General features: G+C 33.8%; 1 protein-coding gene across 7 annotated transcripts in view; it reads left to right on the top strand.

The window, feature by feature from the left end:
- LRP1B (LDL receptor related protein 1B) overlaps window positions 1-22,157 on the top strand; it is a 1,877,633-nt gene that overhangs the window by 1,251,143 nt on the left and 604,333 nt on the right. For all 7 annotated transcript variants that reach the window (XM_081051911.1, XM_081051912.1, XM_081051910.1 and 4 more), the window contains 3 exons: window positions 834-1,061; window positions 15,546-15,720; window positions 16,546-16,640. In XM_081051911.1, coding sequence (XP_080908037.1) covers window positions 834-1,061; window positions 15,546-15,720; window positions 16,546-16,640 — 498 coding nt within the window. The remainder of the gene's footprint in view (window positions 1-833; window positions 1,062-15,545; window positions 15,721-16,545; window positions 16,641-22,157) is intronic.

Raw genomic sequence — 22,157 nt, 5'->3', positions numbered from 1 at the left:
TTCTGGTTTGTTTTATTTTAATTTTGAGTAATTTTTATGTATTTGCAAAGCAATTATTTTTAAGCGCAAAAAAGAATGAACTCACAAAACCTTAACTCAGGAATTTAGAAACATGTGGATTTAATTATATTTATGCAATTATAACATATCTCAATTAACAACAATAACCTCAAAGTAAACAACGAAAAAATACAATATCTGTGACTCCTATTTCTATTTAATCGACCAAGATTTCACAAACTCTGCAAGAATGGTGCTTATGGAGGTAAAAACGATACAATGCCTAACAGTCTTAGTTACCACAGGTTTACAAAAATTTACAATAAAGCATGTTTTAGCATTATTTGAACACTAATTTTGATAATAAAAACTTAAACATGATTTTTAAAAGCAATGTTAATTTTATTTTTTCAATGATAGCATAGAAAAAATATATTCTTAGATTCCTTCAAATATCATTTAATGCAATGAAATATTGTTATAATTATGTGCAAAGAACAAATATAGTTGTTTGGCCTTTGTAGTGTTAATGTATTTTAGCAAGTTTGAAATTGTGAAATCAAATCAGTTACTGAGGAATTATTTGCATTTCTAACAAAAGAGAAATGATGACTTAAAGATTCTAACTTGTTTTACATTTGTTTCTATTAAGCACTTTTATTTAGAAATAGATAAATTATTTCTGCATTAATGTTTCCATGAAATTTTGATTATGGTGTTTTGATGTTAAAAATCTATTAAATCATTAACAAGTCGTATTTTAGAATTCCTAGACTGCTGCAAACTTGCCAACTATATGAGAGAAAAATACTTATTTCTGTTCTTTTTTCTAGAAATGAAAAAATTCCTTCTTTATGCAAGGCGTTCTGAAATCAGAGGAGTGGATATTGATAATCCGTATTTTAACTTTATCACGGCCTTTACAGTCCCTGATATTGATGATGTTACTGTGATAGACTTCGATGCATCTGAAGAACGTTTATACTGGACAGATATTAAAACACAGACAATTAAAAGGGCTTTTATTAATGGAACCGGATTAGAAACTGTTATTTCAAGAGGTAAAAGATTTACACATTAAAACTTAAAAAAAAAAAGTTTGTTATTCAATTTGTAACAATATAACCTGAATTGGCAAGAGCTGGTGAGGTTCATCGGGGTTTATGGATTATAGGACAGGCTCCTCTAGAGGGGTAGAAAGCACCCCCAAATCCTTTGAATTTTAAGCTGTTGTTAGTAGTACTCTGGCGAATAATGTTGTGTTGATTGTTTAGGTTTAGTGCTACGTATAGTGGGGTATCTAATCCCAGTTTGGGTCTTAGCCATTGTGTATTTAGAATTTGTAAAGTCACTTTTGTAGTTTATTTTTTATTTTAGCTATGGCTTTTTACAGCTTGGCTAGAATTTAACTTTATTTTGTGTACTCTTAAACACGCTTTCCGCCATATCTATGCTAATTTGGGTTAACAAGTCTCTTTCATACTTTTTTGCTATTATCCAATTCTAAGTTGTTAATTGAAAGTTGGAATTGATTATTCAGACATTTAATAATATGCTATGTTCTAACAATTGTGGAATACTATAATTATGTTGCACATAGTAGTTTGATAACTGGAAATTTAGTTTCACAAGAAGAAATAATTCCAGAACAATCTTCTCAAAACTTACAGCTTTCTAAATAAACGGGTTTAAAGACTTCTCTTTGCTAATGGGGGAATAGTTATATTTGCATAGAGAAAATATAGGTGATTGGGAAGGACTCCTCTGACTCAAGCTTATTATCAACTTCATTTTGCATATATTTCTACAGAACTAGACTACAGAAATAAGATAGGGAAGCTGTTCCTATCTACCTCCTGACCCAGCTGGTTGAACCATACTTTCTGAGTAAATGTCGTTGAATTAACCATTAAAATAAGAGTAATTTTTCCCAAAGTAGCAAATGTAACTGAAGTGAGACATACATGCGAATTCAGTGGTCAAACTCTAAATATTTAGCATTTAATTATCCTACTTTTTGCTTAAATTTTGGTATATTGTGATTTCTGAGTCAGTTATTATTTTATTGATTGAATTTTCATTGAATACTTGCTGTTTGCTATGGCTGCAGAACCAAACAAGACACAGTTTCTCCTCAAGTTCTTGCCTCCTAAGCATTATAGAGTGGTTTGGAGGAGGATGGAGGAAAGGATAATCAGAAAACCATATAGATATTTCAAACTCCTATGCTTTGAAGTATACCGAAAATTTAAAATCAGACCTTATTTGAGCAACAATCACCCTCTGAATGAAAGCAATAAGCACAGGTTTTAAAATCATAGTGTTTTTCAAGAGTTTCCACACATAATACCAAAAGGCTGGCTTGAGTACCACTGGTAGATCCTAGAGTGTTTGACCACTGAAGTGCTCTTTTATTTAGGCTAGTTCTGTACAATCTCAGGTTAGTACTGTTAAAGCAACTTGAATGAATTGATTATAAGCTGGTTCAAATATTTATCTCAGACTTCCCATAAGAGAAGAACCTTTCTAAAAGAGCTAATGCAACAATTTCCTTTTTCTGCAGGATTTTTTTTTTTAAATGCCTGTGTAATGGTCATTAAAAACCTCAAGAGGCAAGTTAAAGGGTATTAGATGCCTCCCAAGACTGACAGTCTAATAAAAAGTTGTTTAAACACTTCATTATAAATGTGAAATACTTCCCATAAGGTTCTGTGAACTGTATAAAGTAAAAGATGTTTTATCTCAAAAAAAAAAAAAAATGGGGGAATAATTTCCTCTCTCTAATTATATATTGGTAACTAGTAGTGATTTGGAGAGTTTATCTTTGAGAAAATCACAAGGACTAAATCCATTTAGCACACTCTGTTTGCAATTATTAACAAAAATATGATCAGTGATATTTTCCTTGCTAGTGATACATATACTCATTAGGATCGATGATTATTGATTCAGTCATTTTGACACACATTAGGATATTTTCTGCAGGATAAGTAATTGAAGGAGTACAATCTAGTATAGACTGAGTAATATAGAGTGCAAAATCAGAGGGGTGTTCTGTAGAAGCTGATGAAGCTAAAGAAATAGAAACCCACTCATGCTAGCCTTTACAAGATAAGTTGTTGATTTTGATATTAATCGTAAAAATAATGGGGAAAAAGAAGTGTTTTGAGGAGGGTGTGGCTTTATGATTACCTTTGCCTTTGGAAAAGATAATTCTAGCTATTCTGTTTAGTAGAGAATTATAGAGATCTGGGGTACTGGTGGATAGATGAGCTGTACCCTCTGGGAAATAAGAGATATGGCTGCTGTAGCAGGTTTAGAAAGAGATGATGGAAGCCTGAACTAGAGTGGAAACAATAGAGTGAAATGCAGAAAGGTTATAGACATATCAAAGAGTAAAAAAAATATAAAGACGCTTAATTAATTGAACCTGAATTTGAAGAATAGGCAATGTACAGGGTAACTCCCTCATTTCTGGCTATCCCACAAGTTGAATGATGTCACTTTTCTCTTTCTTCTACAGGGAAACCTTCTTAAGGACTAATATATCTTTTCATTAATAGAAAAACTTGAGATGACCTTTTGAGAGTTCAGCTTCTGAACTCCTCAAAGTAACTCAAATCCTGCCAGTAATTGTACTTTATTTGATCCATTCATCTTTTAGATTCCCTGTGAGTGATTCTCTTATCTCTCCCTTACTTCTTACACTGCTGGCCTCTGTATTTTCTTACTTCACTGTCCTCCATCTACTGGATATTTTCTTCAGAGACTGTGGGGAAAGAGTCCCAGAGAGCAGTTTCCAGGCTCTCGACCTCACGTGGAAAGGTGCTGGCTCGAGTAGTTGATGGCCATCAGACGTGACTAGTTGGCCATCAGCTGTTACCGGTTAGCCATTAGCCACTGATATATCTGCGGTGGCTATGCTGGTTGATTGGCAGGCAGAAAAGCGGGTGGTGGATAGCGGATCATGCGGCTCCTACTTTGTGTGTCTCGCCTGGCCACCAGCAAGACTGGGGTGAAGGAAAATCTCTTGTTGGGGTGCTGGCGGATGTTTGCTTTTGTATCTCCAACCCAGCCGCCAGCGAGAATATAGTGGTATGACTCCCCTATCTATGGCTCCGTGGGTCTTCCTTTTTGGCCTCACCATGTCCTGAGTTCTTATGTGGGGTGCAGGATAGAGACCCTGAATGACAGAGACTTTTTCCCATCTTCCTTAATCTAAGTCTAATGTGAAACCAGTTACAAAAATGAGGCTCCAAATCTATCCATTGCTCCAACCAGCCCCAACTGTTTTCTTCCCAAGCAGCCATTTTCTGAGGAAAACACTGAGGCTCTTTGGTCAAGCTTTCATGAAGGAGACTAGAAATAGTTTGCCTCCTTTGTTTTTCTCTATATCCTGAAACTCTAAGCTATTTTTAATTTCTGTATTACCCACATGATCTATTTGTTATAATGACTATAGTAGGTACACTTCATTATAAGGATAATTACTAAAGCATGACTATAAGTACATTCATTGTGTAAGTGAACATATATTTATACATATTTATATTATGTATATTTCGCTTCTACAAAAACCAAAGGTAATTTTATTCTAAGTAAAAAAAAAAAAAAGACTATAACGATTCCTAGCAAATGTTCTTGCTAGTGGTCTGCAACCCTACTTTCCGGTGGTAATTAATTCTTATACCTGAGTAACTGATTGTCCCAAATATATATATATATTTTTTTAGTTATTCATGCTCTAAGGTATATTATTCTGATGTGAGGAATACTGTTAGGTGTCATTAATGTGACATGTACCATTTTCTCACTTAATTTTTGCAAACCTTTTATTAAGAATTATTTCCATTCTTTAGATTAAAAACAAACAAACAAACAACAACAAAAAAAAACCTTAAGCTCAAAGAAGGTAATACTCTGCCTCAAAATGAAAGTGAGAAAAAGAGAGAAATTCACTTAGGACTATATGTTGAGAGCCCCTATACACCTTCATTACTCTATCATAAGAGAACTTGGGTCTTCATTCGAAGATGCTAGGTGTTGTCCTTTTTACGATAGTCCCACAAGCTCAATTGCCCCTCCTGAACTTGTGCACTGCCCAGAAATATACCCTATCAGATAAAAGGTTGCCCCCCAAACCTCTCAAGTACGGCATGTAATTAACATAGTACGAAAATAAAAGATAATATACCTTAAAGTTCCTAATAGTAGCCAGGAGTCATATAGCTGCCTTTTCACATTTATATTTATCATTATTTGATTTTATCTATCATTTATTTCTCATACAGTGCTTTGAGGTAAATGTCACATTTTGCTTTTAAAGATAAGGAAGCATTTGTTCAAGTATGCCATGCTATGAAATAGCAGAGCTTCTTTTCATCCAAGTTTGGATCTAGACTTTTGACTCCAAAATTATCGTCTTTTCCCCTAAATGTCCCTTTCTTTTAAATAAGGAAACTCACATAAGCACACGGTTTGTGCATCACATTGTTTTCGATGTTCACTTAATATATACTCAACATACTCTGCAGAGTACATCTAGTAGTACTTGGGTAAAGGAGAGGGGTTAGACCATGTCCTTGCCAATGCTTTCATTGTTTATTCTGAAATATTAAGGGAAAACATTTAGAGAAATGTTGAAAGTTGTATGAAATTTCAGGTCACTCTTAATAGAATCTCTCTCTCTCTCTCTCTCTTTTTTTTTTTTTATCGGAAAGGACTTCTGATATGTCTGATTATTCTATGGCAAAGGATAAGTTGCTCATCTTTGGAAAATTAAGGATTCAACTTTGGGCAATGCTTTGCTTGAGAAAATTACTATTTTTTTTTTTTTTAGTACTATTATCATCTATCTGAATGAACTAGACTGTTTCGATGATTTAAGCAGAAGCTAAAATATATGCAAGGAAGATGAATATGAATTATAGGTGTATTTGTTTATTTCTATAAAGAATGCTCACTTATGTGCTAGGAAATTTTATATAATATATACATTTTTAATTGCAACACTATAAACCATTTAAAAAGAAACATCTCTTCATCATATTGCTACTATATAAAATCTAATTTTCAATGTAACTTTGAATCTAATGGGACCCACTTCAGAGTAGATTTCCATCAGTATTTGAAACTGTTATCCACTTCTGCCAACAATTATTTTGTCACTGAGTACTAAAAATTCATTTATCCCCTCCATTTTGCAAGACACCATATTTAATTGTACCCAGTAATAAAAATGCTTAGAAAATTAAACCTATTGTGAAAATTGGTCCAGAGAGAATGAAAGAAATGAAAACAGGTCAGTAATAACAGTGAGATCTAAATTTTGGAAATAGGCCTTGAATTAAAGTAGAAATTTCAGATAGGGAACATCTGTTGTTTTGCCTATTTCTGAATAGAATTTTCAATTTCCATTTTACCCAGGAAGCCTTTTGGTGAAAGAATGTCAACATCTGTGATTTTATAAAAGAGCAAAGGAAAGAAAGCCAAAAATGACACCTATATGTGCTTTTCTCTTGAGAACTATGTCTGTATAGCAATAGGTGCTAAATGAACATTACTTCCTATGTTTATTCTTTGTCTTTTGGCTAGAGGGTTGAAATGCTACTTTATTGCACAGGAGTTTTCTTTTATATATACTATATTCTGGATTCTATATCTGATATTCTAATCTATATTCTAGATTGGATGGATGGGGCAATGGTTGTTATTTAAGTGAGACAGTCCATAACCTCAAGGAGCTTCATATCTGGTGAAAAGATGAGTTAAACAACTAATTAAAATATAAGGTTAAATTAAATAAGGAGTTTAATAAGCGTGTTAACCACTCCTCAGAAAATTAGCATAGGGAGCATAAGTTCTTCCCAAAGTGTTCCCTTGGGAGGAAATGGTAGTAAAGTCAGTCCGGTTTGAGATATCATTCAGCACAAAGGTTTGGAGACTTGAAAGAGGAGCAAGTAGTGAGGGGTAGCTAGACTTTGTAGAAGAGTATATTAGAAGGTTACCATGGCGGCAGATCACAGAAGGTCTTAGACCAGGGGAGGAACTGTGATTGTGCTTTTTTTTTTTTTTTTTTTTCCCTTCAAGGTAATGGGAAGCCGCTGAAGACTTTCACAGATGGGTATAGGTAATTCAATTCTTTTGAAGAACCAGGTGGATATTTGAAAGTTATATTGAATACTGAGTAATTATAAATAAGGGTACAATTAGAAAGTCATGGAAATATTCTACATCTGAAACAAGCATTAGACTAGAACAATAAGAGGTATAAGAAGGTGACAGACACCAAGGATATGGTAGATGTAGACGTAATTGAACCTGACAATTGAGAGAGAGTTGAAGTTGACCAGATAATTAGAAAGAGGTTGGAGACATTGATCCAGATGAAAATAAAAGAAAGAGGCTTGTTCCAGACTTTTCCCCAATCAACAGTGAGTTCTTTCTCTATGATAGGAATAATTATAGGCTTAGAACATTAAGAGATATGAAGATTAGTGAAAATTTATAGTTCTGCCCCTATTTCCTCTAGAAAAAAAAATATAAATGTGAGCTCATGCACATGTGTTAAAACTGACAAAACCAAGACCATGATAAACACTAAATTGTTCAGAGTTGGAGAGGCATAAAATTAATCAGGGTGAGCATAGAAGGCTTTTAGAATATTTGTAATGTTCTGTTTCTGAAATTGTTTATGGATGGTTTATTAATCTGCATGCCCCATGTTATATATTGTTATATATATGTTACATACTTATATAATTGTTTTATATATGTATATATGTTATATATGTGTGTGTATATATACATATATACACATGTATATATGTGTATATATACATGTACATGTATATATACATATATACACACACATATATATATATACATATATACATATATATAGTGTATCATAACTGCAAAAAATTGAATGTTTAATATTTACCAAGTTTCCTTGAGAAAGCTTTTCAAAAACATTACAAATGTTAAACTTTGCTCCTAAGACCAGAGAAATAATTGCTCGGAAACCCACCTCAAGTGAGTTTTGATCGAGTTATAAGAGTTGGGATCCCCTCCTACATTGAAGATATCCCTGAGTTGGGGCAAAATCCTTTGTTTTTGTGCCCACTCCCAAGATGCAGGTGTCAACTGGTCCACTTCATGCAGGGGTGGGAGAGGGTGGGGAAAGAATAAATCTCACAGGCAGAGAATTGACAACCAGTTCTTTTTAAAATTTATCTACGTGTTAACCAATTTATGTGCTTACCCTCATCTCTCTTTCATCTAAGACTTTCTATCATCATTTCTCTTCTCTCTGAATTATATACTTTAATGTTCCTTTAGTATCTGTTAGTGATAATCTGATATATTATCTGAAAACATATTTATTTAGCCTTCATTTTTTGAAATATATATTTTTAGTTGTGGTAAAATATACATAATATAAAATTTATTATCTTGAGCTTTTTAAGTATATAGTTCAGTAGTGTTAAGTACATCCACATTGTGCAACCGATCTTTAGAACTAATTTCATCTTGCAAAATTTAAACTCGATATCCATTAAACAGCTTCCCAACCCCACACTTATTACTGGTTTCTCCTTTCTTTGTCTATGAATATAACTACTCTAGGGACCTCATATAAGTGGAATCATATAGTATTTTCCCTTTTTTGAATGGTTGCTTTCACTTATCATGATGTCTTCAGGGTTTATCCATTTTGTAGCATGTGTTAGAATTTCCCTTCTTTGGATAAAATTTCATTGAACTTACCAGTTTGTCTATACATTCATCTGTTGATGAACATTTGGGTCATTTCCACCTTTTGGTTATTGTGAATAATGCTGTTATGAATATAGGTGGATAACTATCTCTCTGAGATCCTGCTTTCAATTATTTTGGATATACAAGTTATGTACCACTTAACAATACAGATGTATTCTGAGAATTGTCTGGTTAGGCGATTTCATCATTGTGGGAACATCATAGAGTGTGCTTACACAAACTAGATGGCATAGCCTACTACTGTAATTGTGTGTGCTATACTTTATATTACTAGAAGCATAGTAGGTTTGTTTACATCAGCATTGCCATAAAAAACGTAATTATAGTGTAAATTGTGATAATTGCCTTTTCTTTTTGTAATGCAAGTGCCTGACTTAAACTTGGAATGCTTAAGGGATGCATTTCAAAGAGGTATTCCCCTTCAAGGGAGGCTATCTTGAATAAACACATGGCCAGCCACACAACTAGATAAATAGCCAGGCCAACTTTGTGCACTGACCCTCCTTCACTTATGAGCTGTCAGTTGATTTCCATAACTGACCATTTGAGCTCTTTGTTTTGTTTCGTTTTTGTTGTTGTTGTTGTTTGGTTTGGTTTTCCTCTTCCTGTGCTTGACGTTTTTCTTTTTATGTTTTAAATTCACCACTAAAGAGTGAGCCCTCAGAACCATAGGCCCTCCACACCCTGACCATAATAAGAGCCGTACCTCAGGCCCATGCCAGAGCTCTCTCTGCCCACAAAGTCACTGTGTCCCTCGTACACTCCAGGGCCTGTAAGCAATAAACTCTTTTTTTCTTCAAAGTTTTCTAATGATTTTTGCTGAAGGGTGTCTTACAATTTTATTAAGAACCCTAAGGATCAGTCCAGTTGTAACATTGGTTTAGAAAAGGGAGATGTTTGCGGGAAGTTACCTAGGGCCCAGGTGAAGAGCCCACAGGTATTTCTAGCTGATAGTATTACTATGGATAGACTGAGACCAGTACAAAATAGTAATGCCTTGCTCCCATACAATGTCACCACGGCTACAACATCACTAAAGCTACAATATCACTAGATGATAGGAATTTTTCAGCTCCATTATATTCTCATGGGACCTCCTTAATATATGCGGTCTGTGATGACCAAAATTCTCTATGCAACACTTGACTATATACTCAGAAGTGGAATTGCTAGGTCATTAGTTAATTTGATTTTTAATTTTTTTTGAGGAACTGCCATACAGTTTCCCACAGAGGCTGCATTATTTCCCATCCCCACCAACAGTACACAGTTTGTCCAATTTCTCCACATCCTTCTCAACACTTGTTATTTTCATGTTTTCTTGTTTGTTTTTTTTTTAATTAATTTTATTGGGGTGACAATTGTTAGTAAATTTACATAGATTTCAGGTGTACAATTCTGTATTACATCGTCTATAAATCCCATTGTGTGTTCACCACCCAGAGTCAGTTCTCCTTCCATCACCATATATTTTGTTTGTTTTTTTAATAGTAGCTATCCTAATGTGTTGAGGTGGTATCTAATTATGGTTTTTATTTGCATTTCCTAATGATTAGTGATGTTGAGTGTCACTTTATGTTCTTGTTGACAATTTCTATATCTGCTTTGGATAAATGTCTATTCAAGTCCTTTGCCCATTTGTAAATCAAATCATTTGGTGCTTTTGCGGTTGTAGTGGTTGCGATGTAGTATGAAAGATAATTCTGTTGAGTACAAATTCCAAGTTCAGAGTTATTTTCTGTCAACCATTTTCAGATATAATTCCACTATTTTTTATCATCCCTTATTGCTGTTAAAAATCTCCCTCTTTGTCTAATTGTTATTATTTTTTGGGGGGTGAGGGCTCCTTTTTTCTTTAGCTGCTTTAACATTTTCTTTTTTCCTCACAAATATATATTAGCCACTAGAGACTTCTGCTTCCTATGGGGTATGTCTGTCATCAGCTCAGGGAGAAAAGAAAAACCCTCAAATATTATCTCTGACCATTTTGTCTAACCTAATTTCTCTATTTCCTCCTTTAGAAACTCTGACTAGATGTGCTAGACTGTTCATTCTTACCTCCAACTCAATCTTTTTTGTTTCTTTGTTTTAGCTCTGGCTAAATTCCTTCAATTTACCTTGCAGTTCACTGCTTGATATGTGTCTAAGCTGCTGGTTTATCCATCTAATGTATTATTTTTTTTTAACATTGTATTTTAAAAAAATATTCACCAGTTATTTTTTGTTCTCATTTATATCTTATGGAGATTCCAAAAAATAATGAATATGCCTTGCTCATTATTTCAAAGTATAATTTTCTTTGAAAATACTCCACCCTTTTTTCTTCATCTGACACATAATAATTTTAAAACATATAGGCTTTGGAGCTTTAAATCTGTGTTTATTTTTCTGCGTACTCTTTCTCTTATACCTCATTTCTTTGTGTGCTTTTATTGTTGTTTTGTGTGTGTGTGTGTTATTTTTGTTTGTTTTTTACAAGTTTCAGTCCTCATCTACTATGAACTCAATTTGGAAATTGTGAGGGCCTGAGTTGAGGAATATTTTTCTTTCATAAAGGATTGGAATTTACTTCTACTGGAGGGAAAATGACTTGCTGTAAGCCAGGATTCACTTCATTTTGATTTCTCCCCTGCCCAACCATTGAAACTTATTGATAAACCAAGTTCTCTTGCCTGAATATAGACCTATGATTAGAATTATAAATTTTTTTTTTTGTACCTCGAGAAAGGACAGAGAACTAAGTTTTTACTTTTTATTTTTAAATTGTTCTCCTTTTTAAGTAGGCAGATTTATTTTTCCCCAGTCACCTGTCACTGAGTATTCAAACCCTTCTGATACTCCTTAGCTAATGTTTTTTTTTTTTTTTAAAGCATTGTGTATGTCAAGTTTTTTTCAAAGATTTTATTGGGGAAGGGGAACAGGACCCTATTGGGGAACAGTATACACTTCCGGGACCCCCTTCCAAGTCAAGTTGTTCCTTCAGTCCTAATTGTGGAGGGCACAGCTCAGCTCCAGGTCCAGCCGCCATTGCCAGTTGCAGGGGGCACAGCCCACCATTCCTTGAGGGACTCAAGGAATCGAACTGACAACCTTGTGGTTGAGAGCCCACCGGCCCATGTCGGAATAGAACCGACAGGCCTTGGAGTTAAGAACATGGAGCTCGAACCTCCCGAGCCACTGGGCCGGCCTCCTCCTTAGCTAATTCATGTTTATCCCTCCCACTCTTTATGACTTTAAGGACTGAACCCTCTTGACCTGAGCAACTACTAATCCTAAATCTGTAGATTTTTATCACAAATTTGTGTTCCTATTGTTACATCAGTCTTTATATTTCCATTTGCCTGTCTTTATGGTTTTAGTTAATATATGAATATGTTTTAGCACTTAGAGATCTTCATGTCTGTCTTGTGACCTCAACAATGCATTTTAAATGTATAATTTATCATGCTTCAGAGAATTTTATGGCAATGAAGAGCTTTTCAGAATATCTAATCCACCTTAGTTCAAGAAGTGAGAGTCCGTGGAAATAGAAAAAAATTATATATGAACTTTCTGAGAAATGTGTTCAGAGGTCTCAGTCTGACTTACTGGAACACAAGAGTTAAGAGTCAGAATTTAATATCTTAATATCTTTATCAAGGAAAAAATGTCATTAAACATATGGCATCACCATTCTTGTTAAATTTACCAGGGCACTCTAAAAAAATCAGATTTGGACATAAAGAGTGTTTTAAAAATAAGGCATACATTTTCTTTTAGACATAAAGCTGATCATTAGGAACTACCTCCAATCTAGTTAGTGGAAAAAAGTAAGGATAGAGAACAAGAATTGAGATTGCCTGAATATGTGTTTAGATATGTACTACTGAAAATAAACTTAAGTATCTTATGCCTAGCTCAGCTCACACATATCCTTAAAGTTATCATTCATCAGTTCATTAACATTTATTTTGAAGGCAATGTTGTACACATTTGGGGACAAGAGCTATAAAGATAAATTAGCAAGGAGCCTTTCCTGCAGAAGTATATGTTAGAGTGGTAATATGCCAGCAAATAATCATCACCTTAGGTAGAAAGGCATTGGCCAGATATACTCCTGTTGAATTAGGTAAGTAGAGAAAATCTTTCTGGCAGGATATTAAAGAAACTTGATTAGGTTTTTGTGATTGAAGGGTGATGTTGCTATCAGCTGGCCTATTTTTCATTAGGTTTAGGCAAGTGGAGCTGTAATAGAGTATGAGGTCCACATAATTCCTTATAGGTTAGAAAGGTTAGGACAAGTCCAGGGATCTGAAAACACATCACTATGACTGAAGTGTAAAGTACTTGTTAAAAATAGTGAGAAATAAGGTGGGAAATGTAGTTATATTCAGATTACATAGAAAGCCAGGTTAAGGAATTTAGATGTCAGTTTCTAAGTGGTTGGAAGTTCGTGAATACCTTGGGGCAAACAAAGGTCATAATCCAGAGCTCTCTAGTCAGAAAAATGACCTGACAGCATCTACATCAATTGCTTGAAAAAGGAAAAAGACTGGATTCTATGGCAATGTTAAAAATAGAAGTAGATTTGAGAGATCATGAACCATACAATTGACAAGGACTAAATAGGTATTAATAGCTTGCACGTAGCTATGGTTTCCAGTTTAACAGTGCAATGTATTTTCTAGGCCATATGATTAGGACTCAATCAGAAATGAATAAAAGTGTTTTCAGCAGCAGAGACAGCCAAAAGAAAAAAAAAAAAAAAGAAGATATTTGGAGAACATGGATTAGAGGAAATAAAAATTAATTTCATTTTTTTCTTTTTTCTATTTTTTGTCAATAACAAGCAATCCAGGGTAAAAATGCAGAAAGTATTAAATCCTTAGATTGGCAAAGTACCTCTCAACCCTGCACTAAGGTACACAAACACACATCATCTAATGTAATATTCACAGCAATCCTATGTATTATCTATAATTAGCTTAATTTTCCCAATAAGAAATGAGGCCAAAATTTAAGTGACTTGATTACAGACAAAAAATAGGCACTCAACCTAGAACATGAAGCCAAATCTTCTCATTATAGCAATACAGTCTCTCAGCAATTTACTAAGTCCAGAGGGTGAAGGAGAAGGAAAAGTATCCTGGGTGAGGCAATAAATAAGTATCACACATGACAGGTTTATCTGTACAGAGATGTTGTATTGCTTTTTTTTTTCTTGCTTTTTTTTTTTTTTCTCTCTCTCTTTTTCTTTAACCTCGAGGAAAGAGGAAATTGGATGAGGATAACTAAAACTAAAAGTCAATTTCAAGTTTGGGGTTTAGAAATGAAGTTCACATTCAAAATCCATCAGCGTAATCAGAAAAAATAATGATGAAAGATAACTTGCAAAGTGAGTGGATGTTGATTAGAAGAGAAATTGAAACATGAGGGATATCCTGTAAGGGCACTAGGATTAAAAGTAATTTAGAAATACTGAAAGTATTATTGAACAGGAAAGCAGGTGTGGTCGAGACTGGAGGACATCAGCCTGGGTTGGAGCCTAGCAGGCCTGCGCTGCTTTTTAGAGTCCACTCAAAACTGCCGGGCTTCGCCGTCTTATTGTGCTCTTTTAAATTTTGAACTAGTTGGCACATTTTACAATCTGAAGTCTCCAATTTCAGGTGAAAACCTAGCTTTCTGGCATCTTTTGAAAATGATCAATAGGAAGAAGTAGAAATTTGACGAGCTGAGAAGCAGCTGCTCTGGGATTCTGGAGCCATTTGGACAGGAAGATAATAGGGAGGGTACAGAGGCAGCAGAACCTGAGAGCTAGTTAGGATGCCTAGAATCTCAGGACCCTCCCCAGACATACTGCATCAGAATCCTCATTTTAACAGTCTCCAGGTGTCTTGTAAGTTTGAGTACCACTGGTCCAGAGAACTCCGAAGGTACAGGATGCTAGAAAATATTCAAACTTTGTAAAATAAAGGCAAATGCTACAAACTGAACTGGCCTGCTTTGTATGTTAATATGCTAAAAAAGATTTTCGAGTATCCATCCATCTTAACTCTTTATTTTAATTTGTTTATTTAATTAAAACGTGCAATTATATTTCAGCCTAAATTCCATCTTTTTTTTTTAAGATGCCTAATTGAATAATCAAGGAATAACACCCTAAATATTCATATTGGCTGTAATGAATGGAAACTTAATTAGATTTCAGTAATTTCTGTAGTATCCACATTGGAGGGATGTTAAAAGAATTTTAGTTTCTTTGTTCAAATCGCCATCAATTTTTGTTAATTATCTGTTTTGAAAGATGTTCAAATCTGGTGGTTCTTTTAGGAAAGTTGAATTGTTTTATTTCAATTCAGAAACAAATTGGCACGTACAACCTAAAATAGTACATTTGTTGATGGCCCACAAGTACTTTCTCCTAACTAGAAAGATGTGCTACCAACTGGAGAAGCTATTACTCTAATTTAAATTTTGGTCACTTTGGCCCATAGGATTCCTGCCTGTATCTGCTCCTAAGTGCTTACTGGTGAATCATTGACTGGTAGTGTAATTTCAATGCTAATTGTTGTGTCAGGTTTTCAAATGGCTCAGCACTAAGACATTAATGATTATTCATGCCTTAAGAAGGGCTGATAAAGGAATGAGATTACAATGTTGTACAATTTTAGCTAACAAATTAAAGTGTAAATTAAATTTTCCCTGAGACAGAAAATAACTCACTTGGAAAGCCAAAAGAATGAGAAACTTCATTTACTTTTAATTTTCTTTTTCCTGTTTTACAGATATTCAGAGTATCAGAGGGCTGGCAGTGGATTGGGTCTCACGTAATTTATACTGGATTAGCTCAGAATTTGATGAAACACAAGTTAATGTGGCACGACTAGATGGCTCTTTGAAAACCTCAATTATCCATGGAATTGATAAGCCACAGTGTCTTGCAGCTCACCCAGTCAGGGGGTAAAGTATGATTATTTTTATTAAGTTTTTCAAAAAATTCACACACCTTTGCTCTGATTTTATATAAAAACTTTGTTTCACTTAGGGGACACATACGTATCATCCATACAGTCAAAAAAACACACAAAAAACACAACAATTATGAATATGCAAATTGTAAAAGAGATCCCTGGTTAGAGATTTCTGTTATCTGCATAAAATCAGATTTTTATATATTATTGTAAGATCTCATTACCTCATATTTTTATGTGATGTGATGGTTGAGAATAAAAAAAAATGCAGGGAAAAGTCATTGATTTCATTTCAAACACATATTGGTAATAATATATTTACCGGATGTTGATATTATGGTCACTCCTAATTCTCCCATCTTCTGACTAGTCAGCATGTACCCACATAGAGATCTTGTGTAGGGCTAAAAGAAATCCTTTATCCTCAGCACTTTCAATGGGGAAGGTTGAAATGACTTTGTCCCCTTCTAAAGTATCTAATTTATCCAAGCCAAGAGGATTCAATACTGATGAATTAGTTTAAATGGAAATAATGTACTGTAGTCCTACTTAAATATTCAGTTGTGAATGTAAGAGGAAGAAGGAAGTGAGATAATTGTCTTTCAATTACAGTAAAAAGCAAGAGTGGTGCTTTCTTTCCAGGCAAATATGTTAGGTTACTGTCAGCAAGTGGTTCAAAAATTGGGAGCCTTCCTGAAAATAATTAATCCTGAGCCAACAGTTTACTTTGATATTAATTTTGTCCTTTATTGTATGTTTCTAGTCAACAAGTCTGTAGCTAATATTTTTAAATCAACATCTTTTTTGAATTAAGGAAACTGTACTGGACAGATGGAAACACAATTAACATGGCAAACATGGATGGCAGTAATAGCAAGATTCTCTTTCAGAATCAAAAGGAACCAGTTGGTAAGTTTTTTTTTTTCCCAATACTTAATCACTGCAGTTTTTAATCTGACAAATCTGTACTTGTACAATGTATCTTTGATCTGGAGGCCAAAAGAAAATATTACAGATTAGTAATAGAAATTAAATTAGGAATTTATCAATTTTATTGAATCTATTGGTTCTATGTTGGGTAAGAAAAAAACATTCTTTTGTTCTGGAAAAGAAGATAAGTCTTTTGATAAGAGAATTTTTACAGTATCTTAAGTACTGAAGTTGCTTAAAACTTAATGTAATTAATAAATATCTTGTTTTCATTGATGAATATCTGATATGTTGCCAGTGGCCATATAATGTAGTAAGACTCCCCCTGTCATCATCATTGTGTCATTGTTAATAGTTACAATGATTTGAGTTTAAATATTTATTATTTAGTTTTCAGCTATTTTCATTCACTCTGAAGTATATTTATTTAAGTTTGCTTTTCTACCTTTGCCAGTGATTGTAAATTATTTGGTAAAATGCCACAGTGCTGACAGAGCTTTGGCTCATTCCCATAAAACATCTTTGAAAATCTTAAGTACAAAAATTCTTCTAGAACATATGTTACGTAGTTACACATAGATATGTGTACATTATAATATTCTTTTCAAACTGTAATCACTCTGTCTTCACAATTTCTTATGTGTATTTGAAAGCAAGAATTGTCATTTGCTCATTTTCTATTTCAAAGTACTTTTCAAAAAATCCAATAATGAACCTGAATTTTGATATTATGTTAAATGTGTAAATGATGGAATATACAAATGAAACTCATAATTTTGCTTTCAATTGAATGTAGTATAGTTTTAAATCTGTGAGTAAAATCAATATGCAATTTTACTTTTCAGCAATTTTATTCTTAATTTTAGAAATGTGGAAGTATACTTGACTAGCTCATTTTGAATAGTGATGATTTAATAAAGGTGTAGTATCACCAATATTTGCAATGCATAATTATTTTCATGTATAAACCTCTGATATGATACTCTTAACAGCTCTTTTGTTTGGCCTGTTTGTTCTAAGATTTGATACACAATTGAAATTCAAAGTACTGTTAGAAATTAAAGCAAATCAAAATGCTTCCACAGAAGTGTAGAAGATGATAGAACAAAAGAAACGAGGAGCTCTAAAGATTAGCACCCATACAAAGAACTTAATTTGGACTGAACTGATTCAGTCAGCGCTTATCTGGAGTTGTTCAGAATATTTAATATGGGGAAATGAGTATGATGGAAATAGTATGAGCAAATAACGTCCTCACATTTTAATGTTCTGGCTATAGGTTACACGCTTAGTTTTTAATGTTACATGCTTGTTTTTATAATGGGGAAAAGCTTATTTTCTTTCATACTAAATATTCATCTCTGTACTCAAAGTAAATTAAAGAAAAAAACTAACAGCATATATAAGGAAAGTTTATCAGTAAGGAATTAGTGTTACTATTTATGCTTCGTATTTGGCCCCTCAGGAGTTATGTACCAAATGATAGTTTTGAGTGTGTATAGATGATGATTCAATATTTAATAACAAATATTACATGTCTACTCCATGTCAGTTATTATTATATTTGAAGTAACATTTAAGTGAATTAAAAATGACAACTTTTAATTTTAATTTGTGCAAGATACACTATTTTACCAAAAATAACTCAGAATCCTTTACAAACTATACCTTAAATTAGTGTTGGTGAGTATGGTTTTGAGTCATAAATTTATTCAGTAAACAGATTTTTGAGTATCATCTTTTTGTAGTAGGCCTATTGATAAAAATTTGACACTGTGCCTTTTCTTATAAAGTATGGGAACTAAATCATTTTAGATTCCATTAAATTAGTGTAACTTAGTGACCTTGTGCAAGGTACTGCTAGCTCATGATACTTGTTTTTCTCATCTATAAAATCAAGACAAAATTAAGTTTACATGAGAATTGAATGAGAAAAACTTATGAGGCGAACATCTGGCCTTTAATAATAGAAACTGTAAGGAGTCGTAATAGAAGATATGCTGGTCCAGTAAACTGGAATTTGAATGATTTAATTGTCTGCAGTATTAAAAGTATAAATGAGTTCAGTGAAGAATAAACAGAATAGAAGCCATAGAAATGTAGTAGAGGAGTGCATGTAACCTGGTGAGTTTCTGAGATAAGCAAATTTGTATGCAAATGTGAGGATTTAACACTATAACCCTGTATTATCTTGCTGCTAATGTTGAGAGGCAAAAGAGTTTGAAGTACCTATTTTCAGATCTTCCCAGCATAGTCCTTAGGATGAAAAGACAACTGGGCACTCACCTTGCTGCTATAGTTCTTCATGTAGTTTCCAAATCTGTGTTACTTATAATTTCCTTCTGGTAACATTCTACTTATAACTAACTAATCATGGTAACAAGGTAATAGATTAATGGTCTCCGGGATGCTGAATGAGAGACTGTTGTCCATATGTACAGACAACAAATCATTTTATCTATTTATGTCTCCAAAATCTGGATGCTCTGTGTCAAATGCCCAGTCTGTTGTAGCCTACCATACTTTGCCACAGATATCTTTATTTCAGACACATAAAGGAAGAAAGTGGGTAGATGAAGTCTTTCCCTGCCTCTATTCTTCTCTACCTCTTTACAATGAGCAATGTTTCTATGTCATTAGATCAGTAACTTCGCTCTTTGATGATGTTCACTGTCCTTAATAGCCACTCCAAATTAAGGGAATTAAATTCTTCAAAGTGAAAGGTACAAGAGGAAGAATGAAACTCGGGGACCTGGAAAGTAGGGACAACTTATACCAATTTTCACATTCACATAAAGCTTTCATTTTGCTGTGTTTGGTGGACAACGTGGTTGGGAAAATAAGTTATTTTGGGAGCGAAACAAATCTAGATTTGAATTTCTGTGTTGATACTTATTAATTCTGTGACTTTAAACATTTATCTGAGGCATAGTTTGATAATAAGATGTTAATACGATCTTTTGGGGTTATTTTTAGAATTAAAGTCATAAAATAATTGGAAAGAGAGTAAATCTCAATCAACAGAGGAATGAGTAAAGAAATGCAGTGGGTTTATGTACTGAAATAGTATATATACATACAGGTATGTTTATGTATATATGTATATATGGGAATAAATATTTCAAAACATTGTGTGATAAAAATAATTAGTAGAATAACATGGTAAGGTACCGTTTATAATTTTCAAAATTAAATACACACCAGCCATTAATGTATATTGCTCATAGATGCACGTATTTATAAAGCTATGGAAAAAAGTAAGCTGGAAATGTGCATACCAGTTTTCTTTTTTATAGCAGTTGTCTTTGAGAAGGAGCAATAATGACATTCAAAACAAAAGTTTTCAAAAGGAAACTTTTATCTTTACCAAAGGAGATTTAACTCTATTAAGATAATTTACTTTGTATTTCACAAAATGATTCAAATGAAATTCAATAAAATGATAATACTGTTCAATTTTATGTAATGAATATATAAGTATTATTTTTGTCTCTCCTCTGTGTTAAATGCTGTCTCCTTAAAATATCACCAAAACAACCTGTTTTTTTGTGAGTTTTTGCTTGGTAAAATAAGAGAGATCATTAACTCATCAGCATCTTAGTAATGTCTCTGATGGTGTTACCGAACTCAAGGGGTTCGTTTTGCCTGTGCAAACCGAGGTCAAAGGAGACTCAAACAGGAGTTTGGAGCAAAGAAAGTAGTAAAGATTTCTTTAAGGCAATGGTACCAAGTCCAGAGACACAGGTAAGCTAGTATTTAAAGAATTGGCTCCCCTAAGGCATGGAGGTTACAGATTGCATAGGGCAAAATCACAAGACATCGTTGATTAGGGTTTTGAGGTCTTGTTGTGAGCTGATTAGACTGAGTTGAGGATAATGAATCATTTTTTCAGATCTTGAAGACATTTCTGAGGTCTTTTCCAAGTCCCTCTGTCCGGCCTCATGGGAAAGTAGCCAGGGGGTCATTCCACCTTAGGGCTCAGGAGCTGAAACGTAACTTAGGTCAAGATGTTCTCTTTAGCCTACTAGAGGTCTGGACCACGTGACCATTAGTCAGCTCAGGGCTACTGTATCCTGCTGCCCCTGGGGTTGCTGATTATCAGGGAGAAAGTTTGGTCTCAGAGGGGTATATATAGGGGATGCCAAAAAAATGTATATACATTTGAAGAAAGAAAACAGCTATATTAATTGTAATACTGAATATATACCGATAACAGAAGATGAATGCAAGTCACATTTGACATCTGCAATTACAAGAGGTGCTCAAAGTGTTTACCATCAGCATCCAGACACTTCTGATTATGGCGAACTTCTGCTTGAGCATAGATAACATCTCTTAAAATTCATGTACATTTTTTTGGCATCCCACGTGTAGAGAGGGATATGTATTCTAGAGCTAGGATTTAAAACTAAATCTAATCAAAGTTCTAAGGACCCTAGGTTTCAAGGGGCAAAAGAAAATTTGAAGTAGTAATTGAGATTTTGCAGTCTGGTTTAAGGCAGATATTTCAGTAGGAGTCGTGGTCAGGATTAAGGATCATTATATAATGATTTTTAATTGTTGGATACAGAAAGAAGATTTTGAGGGAAGATGGTTCAAAGAGTCTTGAGGTAAAAATTGGCATTTGATGCTTTTTTGCTGAAGAGTTGATGGATTATTCAGAAAGTTCCTGAAACGAACAATACTATTATCTGCAACACTTATCTTACTGGACAAGAGTTTCTTAGAATAGTAAAGTTATGACCTTGAAGTCAGTGGAATAGCAAAGCCACATTAACATAGACAATGAGATGTACCTTGGGTTTTAGTCTTATCTATAAAATGTCATTGATCCTTTTCTTCCCATTTAAAATACATCAAAACTATTATTTTGTAAGAAAATGTGTACATTAATGTATTCTTTATCAGCTGACTCTAATAAATGATCTCTAATAGGACACAATTGTGTCTCCATCATAGTTACATGAAAGAAACAGAACCTGTAGTGTGTGTGGATAGGAAGATAGATGGATACAGGGATAGATGAATAGATGGAGATATATATACATATATATACACACACACACATATATACACATATATATGTACACACACACACACATATTTATGAGATTATGGGGCTGGCTAGACAAATTTGAAATTATTGGGCAGGCTGGAAAATTTCAGGCAAGAGCTTAAGCTGTATACCAGGGGCAGAAATTCTTCTTCCTCAGAGACACCTCGGTTCTGTTCTAAAGGCCTTTCAGTTGATTGAATCCAACACACCCAGATCTTTTAGAATAATAATCTCCTTCAGTGAAAATCACTTGGTTGCAGATCTCCAAAATACCTTCACAGCAACACCTAGATTAATGCCTAATTGAATAACTGGGGATATAGCCTAGCTGCGTTGACCCACAAAATTAACATCACAAGTTTTGAACCGTGTTAACTTTGATGTGGATTGTCATATAAAGTATGATAACATGTTCTTTTTAACCTAGGATGAGACAACTA

The sequence above is a fragment of the Rhinolophus hipposideros genome (assembly GCF_964194185.1).
Source record: "Rhinolophus hipposideros genome assembly, chromosome: 6".
In the NCBI taxonomy this organism is placed as follows: domain Eukaryota; kingdom Metazoa; phylum Chordata; class Mammalia; order Chiroptera; family Rhinolophidae; genus Rhinolophus; species Rhinolophus hipposideros.
Note: the sequence above shows the minus strand (reverse complement) of the source record. Positions and strands in the feature narration are given on the sequence as shown.